Here is an 11,118-nt window from a genome sequence, read left to right as displayed (position 1 = left end):
ACAAGGGGCTTCGGGGCGGCCCCACTCCCCCCCGCCCCGGCATGGCGGCCCGGCCCCCGGAGGGTGGTGCGGCGGGGAGGACAGGCTGGGACGGCGCCTCCCGCCGCCGCCCGGGATGGCACCGTGTCGGGACGGGCGCTCCAGGAGGCCGCGGGGCTGCGGTGCGTGGCCTGCGGGCCGGGCTGCGACCTCCTCCCCGGGGGCGTGTGTGGAGGGGGCGCTGGCTGTGTCCCATGGGCTCTCTCCGGGCGAATCCTGCCTATTTCTACTAATTTTATTTTATTTTTTATTTTTGTCCCTGTGAGGTTCTGGGTGAGGAAGGTGTGCAGGGTGGTCAGGAGGGATGCCCGGGCTGCTTCGTGCTTGTGGTGGAACCAGTCAGGGTGTCGAGGCCAGCGCTGCCCACCCGAGGGACACATGGCCCTGGGCACGGCATGCGTGGAACCTCACCCTGCCCACGACCCCCCAGTATACACCCATGGCCCATAACTTCTTCCTTGCTAATGTTGAACTGCGAGCAGATTTGCTTGTTGCCTGTACCGCCTTCCTTACCTTGCTATCAAACGACTGTATCACCTTAATTTCAAGCCCTCCCAAAGCTCATCGATACAGCTGCTAAATTAATCCTGAGTTGCCACTTCGCTGCTCTTAGAAGTTCTGAGAAATTGGGAGAGAGCGAGAGAGCACCATATTGATTTTTATGGCCTTATAAAGTTTTACTGTGTTAAAATAGGAAAATTAAGTGATGCTTTAGCTTTGAAAGCTAAGTTCTTTGCTAATATATTGATCTAGTGTGTAGTCATTGAAAAATTATTCTCATCACTTGTAGTGCCTCTCTTCTGGGAGCCACAAAATGAGCTGGATATGATTCAGTTCATGGATTGCTAATGTCAGTTCATTACTTCTGGTGGCATAAGTTCCAAATACAATTTGATAATGACACCATTCCCCCTTCCGTTATTAATCTTGTTTTCATGATTGTAATGCCCCTGCATAAATATTTTCTCTTGGATGAAAATTGCCACAAAAATCTTTAGCTCTCCTTTGTTTTCAAAATATCAGAGCTCTTAAAATTGACTAAAATAATTAAATTTAGCATTTTGTTTCTCTGTTCCTTTCATACTCTCTTCCTATAACTAAAGGTTGGCTTCAAAAAACTGGGGTCCTGTATTGATGTCACGTGTGTCCTCAGTGGGCAGCCCTTATGTGTGAGATTAGATTGAATGCTTACAGCCCTTGCTGATTCTTTAACCTGTTGCTTAAAAAAACCAACCCTCCTCCCATGGAGTTCCCTGACAACTGTAAACCTCATGCAGTAGGACTTCTGTTGGTGTGGGGCATGGCAGAGAATGGAAGAAACCCAAGGTGGAACCTAACACTGACGTAGATCTCTCTGAGAATGTTCAGAGAGTGAAGAGCTGGAGCCTCCCATGAGCAGGGCTGGCCAGTTCAGGCCTGCAGCAAGTCGAAATGTAAAGATCAGCTGAATAATAATCAGCAGATGAAATGTCAGTGGGGACACCCAATATGCATTTATCAATAGAAGGAGATCAGGTACCGATACCACACAGTACTGTTCCTCTACTGCATGTAGAAGTTTTACAAAGGTCAAGGAGTCCAGAGGCATCAAGTTTCTCTGAAAGCTGTCTTGCTTTGTTGGGAAAGTTGTCACTGGATAACAGTTAGCAAAGAGGAAAAGTGTGTTTAGAAACAGAAGAAGCAGTTACCTAGCCCTTCAGAGAGTGAACACTAAAAAGTGCCCTCAAAAATGCATCAATTTTTTCCTTGAGCAGCCCTAAGATTAACATATATACTTTGAATTGTGCCCAGGAAATACATTGCCTGAGATTAATCTAAATTTATCACCACGCCTTGCCTCCAAATGCTTTAAAGTAACCATTTATTTCTGCATTTGCATTAATTTAGGGTTCTGTTGTTGGGTTCAAAGTTTCCCAGGCAGTGTCATTGCATGGTTCTTGCCTTCTCTGTGCATCATCGGATAATGTCCAAGTTGCCTGCCAGGTTTCTGGCTTGCAGATTTCCTGACTGTAGCATGGAGCTGATAACTCATTTTGTCAGTTCTCAAGCTATAGCTCTTTGTTTCCAGCAGTTAAGTAGGATAGGATTGATTTCATCTACCATGTCTACATCTGAAGCTTTATAACTGGGTTCCTGTTGTAGCCAATGGAAACTTAGCCAGTATAGACTCTGGAGGGCAAGTCTTCTTATGCTAAGGTGGGTGCTAACTAGGTCAGGTAAATCAATTTTTGATTGCTTTGACTGACTAAAATGGGATTATAGTATCTAGTTTAGGTTCCAATAGGTGTATTGTGCACATATCAAGTTAAGTAAATCCCAGCTCTTGTCCCTTTTTCACAACAGTGAAAGAGGTGGAGAATGTCCTTGATTTTTATTCTTCATCTACCATAGCTGGGGCTAAAGAGGTGGTTTTTTTCCTCTGGAAAGTTTATTGCAGATGGGAAAGACAATTGTTCGGTTCTCGAAATACAATGGGGGTTGTATGAAGTGGAAAGTAGTAAGCAAACTGATGTACAGTCAAAGAAGGTTATTTAGATAGACACATGGATAGTACAAAAATTATGTGATCATGCAAAATTATATTTTTTGTTGTTGTTTTACGGTGAAATTATGTTGTGTATTCAGCTATTGACAAATGAAGTAAAAAAAACAGTTGTATTCTAAACACTTGTTTTTAACTAATTGCCAAACTAGATAATCTGCTCACACTGATCTGATATTTGATTGTAGTTCCCATTCAGATACAGGTTGTATCATCATCAAAATCAAGGCCAAATATCCTCCAGAATTAAGTGGGGGTGGTATTGGAATTTCCAGAACAAAACTCATTATCTGAATGATGGATGAGGAAGTGTGCTGCATAAATTCCCACTTGACTCTATTGTCTGTAACGCTCTGTGGCCTTGACCATAAAGCCCTCAGCAGTGCGATTGTTATGTGAAGTTTGGGGTGTGACAAGTGTGCTTCATTGAATTGCCTGTGCAGCAATCAGATAGTCCACAGGAGAGAGACTATGTTCTTCTTGAGGCTACCCCTTCCCTCTCCAAACTAGCTAGATACTGAAAATGATAGAGAATGCCATGACCTGCCAGCATTGATGCTGAACAGGGCATCTCTGAATAGCTCTAGTACATGACCTGAGGTTGGCTGTACAGGGTGTCTATGTTTGATGTGACCTAGGAAGCAAAAAAATCACATAGGGCTGGCTTATAAGAATTCTCACCCTGTTTGCTCTTACAACTTTGACAGCCAGATCCCCTTCTTAGAGGAAAGAAAAACAAACCTACAAACAAACCAAAAAAACCAACCGCATTGGCTTCTTGTCCTGGAACGCCAAAACTATCTTTTCCCAGCCCAAATGCCCTTCATTTAATCATTTTGGGTCTCTCAAATTTACAGGACAACATACTCTGTTATTTAAACTTTATTACATGAGCTCAGTAAAAAATACAACAAACAAACACGACAAACAGGTCTCAGTCCCCTTTTGTGTAGACCAGTCTATCACATCCATTCACTTATTCACCATTCAAGTCATAAGGTTTCATAATTTATAACCCAGAACTCTTAATTCATGCAATTATGAAGATGAAATAAGGAAAGATGAGAGATGAAGATGAAATAAGGAAAAAAACATTGTTACCTAGCAGAGAGTGAGTACTTAACCCATCCTCCTCCATCACAGTGTGGGAAAGCCTCAGCAGTCCAGCTGCTGTTTGATCCACTTCAAAAGCTTTTTGGCTAAGATGATATTTTATACCTTCCAGCTTGGAGGTTTGGTCTGTACCATTTCCCTAAATTTGCAGATTCTGAGGAAACTGCCGGACAAATGATACTGGCTACAGGAGACAGGGATTGGCAGGTGGTAACAGTGCAAAAAGAGCCCTTTAGCTCTTTCTGAGCACCTCTCCTGCCTAATGATGCTCTGGCTTTGACCTAATGGTGCTGCTCCCAGCACACATCAGGCCTTGACAGGAGCAGTGTTAGTCAAAATCTGAGCAGGAGTTGAGTGAACTGTCAAGGCTGAGCACACCTGGAGTATTTTAAAGGGTTTTCGTAGAGGTTCAAGAGTACCTTGTTAGACCTGAAGTTTGGATCAAGTTGTAAGTTGTGGTTTTAACTTTTAGTGGGGAGTAGGATGATAAATTACCCAGTTGTTTGGGCATCCAGAAGTATTCCAGAGACAGTCCAATTTATTGCTGAAATATGAGGTTAAATCATGATCAGCTTTCTCAACTTCACTGAGATGTAATAAAACATTATTCATCACACAGAACAGAGGACTTCAAATCATTCTATTTAATATATTTTTAATAATAGAAATGGAAGCTAAATGATTTATCTGCAGGGGCTTGTTCTTAAACATGGTGGAAGTGAGGAAGTATGATGTTCAATATAACATTCAAGTCATGATTTTGAGGCTGTCAATCAAAAGACAAAGGATTAGGGTGAATATGTCTTTCTGGAATAGCACTCTTGAATTACTGAACTAAGTATGGCAGCTATTGGATGCATTATGGTTAAGCACGTGGTGACTTTTCTTAATACAAGATGATGTGCAGCTGGTGTGATTTGCAGAGGAAAATGCAGGCACCTGTCAGTGTCTCCAGCACTCTTCACGGGTAGCCAGATAGCATCTGTAGGATCAAGTTTCTTCAGTCCTTTAACAATTCTCCTTGTACTAGTCTCTACAGACAAGTAAGCAATTGATACTGGGAGTCAATGAATTTCAGCTGCATTTTGTTAATATATAAGAAGCTAATGAAGCCTGGGAAGCTGTCTGAAGCTTTGGGTTTTGATGTGCCTGGTTTTTCTTAGAATGTTCCACTTGCTGTAAGTACTCTGTGTGAAGGGGTGGGCCTTTGCTGTATTTTGGGATACAAGAGTTCCCTGCTTGGCTCTGGCATAGGTTAAATATGTGAAGTTGCTCTTTGCATTCCTGCATCTTCAGTACTCATCTCTGAAGGGGAGGAAATGAGTCTTCCTTTCTTCAATTTTTGCGTATCTCCTAGTGTAGGCTGCCTGGGTCAGAGGCTCTTACCGTGTATTCTTGTAATGTGGGACGTTTCCACCTAGGTTTTGGTGGAAAACTACATATTCTGTAGAAAATTCTTTGTATGTGGCCAGGTTCCAACATGATTTTGACATCACATTTCTTATGAAGGTGCCAATTGATAGCTTTCTACTTTTTTTTTTCTCGGGAAAAAATCACCAGTTATGGATTGAGTATCCAGTAAACTTTAAACAAATAGTTAACCTAAATTCTAAAAACTAAAGCTCAGAGAAATTGTGATGTTCTATCATTGTTGAATCCCTCAAAGCATGGGTTTGGGATTATGAATCCTAATCCCTTTTATCATGCCCAATTTGGTTATTATTTTGTGCAGTCCCAATTATGAGCTAATTACAAAGCATTTATGTATTCGCAAAAAGTGATATTATTTTTTTTTTAAAGAGCAGAATGATTGTATTTGAGTGGTATTTGATAGGCAAAAGAAAAAGAAACTTCTAAAAAAAAATGTTGCAACTTGTTTGTGTTCATGTTCTGGGGAAGATATGTCTTTGCCTGGAAGTGACGAAGCTCCCAAGTCATGGTTAAATACTGGGTATGAGGTGGAAAGGTAATGCTTAGGAAGAGATTGCAGTCGATGTCCTGGCTGAGTTGTGCCTGGTGAATCGCAGGGAGAGGTTTGGACAGAAGGAAAAAGCAGGTTTTGAATCTGGAACAAAAACTTGAGGATTTATGTATTAGAATAATAGAATGGTTCAGGTTGGAAGGGACCTTAAAGATCATCTAGTTCCACCCCCCCCGCCATGGGCAGGGACACCTCCCACTAAACCAGGTTGGCCAAAGCCCCATCCAGCCTGGCCTTGAACACTTCCAGGGATGGGGCAGCCACAGCTTCTCTGGGCAACCTCTTCCAGTGTCTCACTACCCTCAGAGTGAAAGATTTCTTCCTGATACCTAATCTAAATCTACCTTCTTCCAGTTTGAAGCCTTTACCCCTCATGCTATCACTATATGCCCTTGTCAGAAGTCCCTCTCCAGCTTTCCTGTAGGCTCCTTCAGATACTGAAAGCTGCAATAAGGTCTCCCTGGAACCTTCTCCAGGCTGAACAACCCCAACTCTCTCAGCCTGTCCTCATAGGAGAGGTGCTCCAGCCCTCTGATCATCTTCATGGCCCTCCTGTGGACCCGCTCCAGCAGGTCCCCGTCATTCTTGTGCTGTGCTGAGAACTCCAGAGTGGACACAGTGTCCAGGTGGGGTCTCACCAGAGCAGAGTAGAGGGGGAGAATCGCGTCCCTTGACCTGCTGGCTGTGCTTCTTTTGGTGCAGCCCAGGATGTGGGTGGCTTTCTGGGCTGCCAGCGCAGCCACAGCTTCTCTGGGCAACCTCTTCCAGTGTCTCACTACCCTCAGAGTGAAAGATTTCTTCCTGATACCTAATCTAAATCTACCTTCTTCCAGTTTGAAGCCTTTACCCCTCATGCTATCACTATATGCCCTTGTCAGAAGTCCCTCTCCAGCTTTCCTGTAGGCTCCTTCAGATACTGAAAGCTGCAATAAGGTCTCCCTGGAACCTTCTCCAGGCTGAACAACCCCAACTCTCTCAGCCTGTCCTCATAGGAGAGGTGCTCCAGCCCTCTGATCATCTTCATGGCCCTCCTGTGGACCCGCTCCAGCAGGTCCCCGTCATTCTTGTGCTGTGCTGAGAACTCCAGAGTGGACACAGTGTCCAGGTGGGGTCTCACCAGAGCAGAGTAGAGGGGGAGAATCGCGTCCCTTGACCTGCTGGCTGTGCTTCTTTTGGTGCAGCCCAGGATGTGGGTGGCTTTCTGGGCTGCCAGCGCACATTGCTTGCTCGTGTTGAGCTTCTCATCCACCAACATCCCCAAGTCCTTCTCCTCAGAGCTGCTCTCAATCCACTCTCTGCCCAACCTGTATTTGTGCTTGGGATTGCCCTGACAAGATGCAGGACCTTGCACTTGGCCTTGTTGAACTTCATGAGGTTGGCGTGGGCCCACCTCTCAAGCCTGTCCAGGTCCTGGAAAGCATCCCTTCCCTCCAGTGTATAGACTGCTCCACAAAGCTTTGTGTCATTGGCGAACTTGGTACATGTCTCTTAATCTTGATCCTCTGTCTTTACTTTGTGTTAAGGGAGATTTCATTGTAGCTGGTAAAATTATTTTGTTCCCAACAGCCCTTGAAATCAAGGTACTGGGCCAGTACTGGTTGGAGTCCTCAGTACACAACAAGAGTGCTGCAATTTTCCCGGTGTTAAGAGCACATCTCACCACTTTGCCACATGAGTGGGTATGGAAGTTGGTAACAGACACGTATATATTTAAAAAAAAAAAAAAAAAGCCTTTACCCCTCATGCTATCACTATATGCCCTTGTCAGAAGTCCCTCTCCAGCTTTCCTGTAGGCTCCTTCAGATACTGAAAGCTGCAATAAGGTCTCCCTGGAACCTTCTCCAGGCTGAACAACCCCAACTCTCTCAGCCTGTCCTCATAGGAGAGGTGCTCCAGCCCTCTGATCATCTTCATGGCCCTCCTGTGGACCCGCTCCAGCAGGTCCCCGTCATTCTTGTGCTGTGCTGAGAACTCCAGAGTGGACACAGTGTCCAGGTGGGGTCTCACCAGAGCAGAGTAGAGGGGGAGAATCGCGTCCCTTGACCTGCTGGCTGTGCTTCTTTTGGTGCAGCCCAGGATGTGGGTGGCTTTCTGGGCTGCCAGCGCACATTGCTTGCTCGTGTTGAGCTTCTCATCCACCAACATCCCCAAGTCCTTCTCCTCAGAGCTGCTCTCAATCCACTCTCTGCCCAACCTGTATTTGTGCTTGGGATTGCCCTGACAAGATGCAGGACCTTGCACTTGGCCTTGTTGAACTTCATGAGGTTGGCGTGGGCCCACCTCTCAAGCCTGTCCAGGTCCTGGAAAGCATCCCTTCCCTCCAGTGTATAGACTGCTCCACAAAGCTTTGTGTCATTGGCGAACTTGGTACATGTCTCTTAATCTTGATCCTCTGTCTTTACTTTGTGTTAAGGGAGATTTCATTGTAGCTGGTAAAATTATTTTGTTCCCAACAGCCCTTGAAATCAAGGTACTGGGCCAGTACTGGTTGGAGTCCTCAGTACACAACAAGAGTGCTGCAATTGGGTTAGGAAAGTGGGAAAAAACACGTATATATTTAAAAAAAAAAAAAAAAAAGGATGGGGGAGGAGAGAGAGAAGAAAATCCTGTCTTCTCACTCAGTAGTGAGCTAGTCAACCAAGAGCAGAATGATGGGAAGAATCCTGAGCCTTTACCTGTATTTGTGCTTGGGATTGCCCTGACAAGATGCAGGACCTTGCACTTGGCCTTGTTGAACTTCATGAGGTTGGCGTGGGCCCACCTCTCAAGCCTGTCCAGGTCCTGGAAAGCATCCCTTCCCTCCAGTGTATAGACTGCTCCACAAAGCTTTGTGTCATTGGCGAACTTGGTACATGTCTCTTAATCTTGATCCTCTGTCTTTACTTTGTGTTAAGGGAGATTTCATTGTAGCTGGTAAAATTATTTTGTTCCCAACAGCCCTTGAAATCAAGGTACTGGGCCAGTACTGGTTGGAGTCCTCAGTACACAACAAGAGTGCTGCAATTTTCCCGGTGTTAAGAGCACATCTCACCACTTTGCCACATGAGTGGGTATGGAGGTTCCCCAGGCGAGCTTGTATTATCCAGGAGAAAATTAACCTGAATACACATGACATGCCAGTATGCATATCGGGTAATTGAAAGAGCTGGTACAACACATGTTTGTATAGCAGTCCATTTCAGTTTCTTTTAGTTTGTATACGTCCTGTGTGTATAATGGATATATATGCTACATGTATAGTAGGATATACATGGTTATATGAGTAAGCAGGTGAATAGAGAAAGTATGGCCAGTATGCTGGAAGCCGTGACTGAAGCTGAAATGGAAACCATTCTCTTCATTATTGAAAAAGTGGGATGGTATCACAGTGCAGTTTCTGTCACTGGAGTAATATCACATAAAATGCTTTGTGTGTGGAGTTGTGCTGTTGACATAAAAAAAATCCAAGAATAATTACACTGTAGTCTCTTTATAAAGCATTATATTAATATTTTCAAAGTGGATATATGCAAATGACTCTCCAAACCTGGCTGGTTTATTGCATGTTGTGCTCAAGAGGGACTTCTGTGCTCAGTAGTGGGCTCACTCATTTATTTACCCCTTAGTAAGGGTCTGTCCTTTTCCCTGCCCCTTCTCTTTTTCTGTCTTGACTCTACAATTAATGAATGAGAATGTAATTTTTAAGACATTTCTTCTGAGTTTCTGGCTGCTCTTAATGACAGGATTTATGTTGTGTTGTTTGTTTGGGGTGGGGTATGTGGTGGGGGGGTGTGCTTTGTTTTTACCACTGTAGCTGCTGGGTAGTTCGTCACTGTGAGGACTCCTATAAGGGAAATGTATCCATCATTAACCAGGGCATAGGTGTAACCTGGTCAGTGATGGATACAATTCCATTATTGTAAAAGGTGTTTCCTTTACAGTATGTAAAACAGCTGTTAATGAATGTACATCAGTAAGCATGTTTTCTATGGCTGTGGATGCTTGGCTGTCAGACGGCCATAATATTGTGAAAAGATCTACTTTGATCTGTTCAGCCTTATGATATCTCTATAAAAATTCTAATGGTAAGAGTAAAATTATAAAACTGACCATTTGCTGTAAAATTCTGAATGAACCTAATGCTATTATTTAGCATGTTTTGTTTTGTGGTTTTAGGCAAGAAGGGGAAAAAAAAAATTCTAGGTAATGGAGCCAAATTCTTTTGGATTTTATGAACTTGACTCTCATTCCCCTGCCCCTCAAAAAATCCCAGAGGACATTATAGTTTCATTGAAGTGCATGGGAAAGCTTCTACTGGCTTCACTCAGGCCTGAAATTAGTTAAAATTATTACTTGAATTTCCCTTCATTTGATAGTGTGTTCACTTCATGTACCTGTATTAAGTGCAGCATTTCTTGTTCATTATGCTTTCAGTGCACGCACACTACATGCAAAAACCTTTCTAGTGTTTGAGACTGGAATGTGTATTTCTCTTTGCATTTGTAGGAAGCCAATTGTTATTACCCATTTGTTGAGTGAACATTAAAATCTCTTTTTCCTAGGAGCCATCATTTGAGATGCTGCCGTTGACTGGGAAAACAATAATATTTGATAGCTTTCCTGATCCTTCAGATACCTGGGAAATAGTTGAGACTATTGGCAAAGGAACGTATGGAAAAGTTTTCAAGGTGTTAAATAAGAAAAATGGCAGCAAAGCAGCAGTCAAAATTTTGGACCCTGTTCACGTAAGCTACTTAAATTACTTGGTTTGTGCTTATTTAGTTGTAAGTGAATTTATGTAGTCTTTTTTTGTTTTCATCTTGGTAGATCATTTGCATTAGAAGTGGTAGTGAAATAAACTGCTTCAACTTATTAAGTATCAGGCTAGCTATCAATGCATTGTTCATGTTGTAAGTGATCTTGGAAGTGGTTGCAGAAGGTAGAAGTCAGTAGTATACCTAAACTTTGATACTTTTGGTTCCCCACTGTTTATCTCCTACTTTCAGAAGCAGAGCTGATTATTTTCCTTTTCAGTACGAGGAGTCCTTGCTGCTTCTGTTTTTACTGTTGTTCCCTTTCCTTTTTTTTTTAAACATACTAGCCAGTAAGAAAGTTACATACTTTTAAGTGCTTTAGATGTACCTTCAAGCATCTATTTTAAGTACATGCTTTTAGTTGAGTTACATGCTTTGAGTGATACTTTAAAAATAAAATAGCATACCTTATTGTTATTGTTGGTTCTGCATTTTCAGAATGTGCCAAAATACGTAGTTATCACAGAGGGATTCGTATTTTCAAACGGAAAATTCAAAGGCAATAGCTCCTACACACAAAGCACCAGGTGACCGGGAGGTGGAATTATTACGTTGTAGATTGTTTTTGTTCTCAATAACTGACGTTTGTTGGGTGGCAGGTTAATGCTCAAAGAGTAAGGAAGAGCATACCAATGCTCTGGTTTGTAAAG

The 11,118-nt window shown here is 43.1% G+C and overlaps 1 protein-coding gene across 1 annotated transcript in view; it reads left to right on the top strand.

Annotated features, from left to right (window-relative positions):
• MYO3A (myosin IIIA) overlaps positions 1-11,118 on the top strand; it is a 122,795-nt gene that overhangs the window by 5,159 nt on the left and 106,518 nt on the right. The window contains exon 2 of the mRNA XM_014945894.1: positions 10,217-10,399. Within this exon, the coding sequence (XP_014801380.1) occupies positions 10,232-10,399 (168 nt within the window). The 5' untranslated portion in view covers positions 10,217-10,231. The remainder of the gene's footprint in view (positions 1-10,216; positions 10,400-11,118) is intronic.

This window comes from Calidris pugnax, unplaced genomic scaffold, assembly GCF_001431845.1.
Source record: "Calidris pugnax isolate Ruff unplaced genomic scaffold, ASM143184v1 scaffold19, whole genome shotgun sequence".
In the NCBI taxonomy this organism is placed as follows: Eukaryota; Metazoa; Chordata; class Aves; order Charadriiformes; family Scolopacidae; genus Calidris; species Calidris pugnax.
Note: the sequence above shows the minus strand (reverse complement) of the source record. Positions and strands in the feature narration are given on the sequence as shown.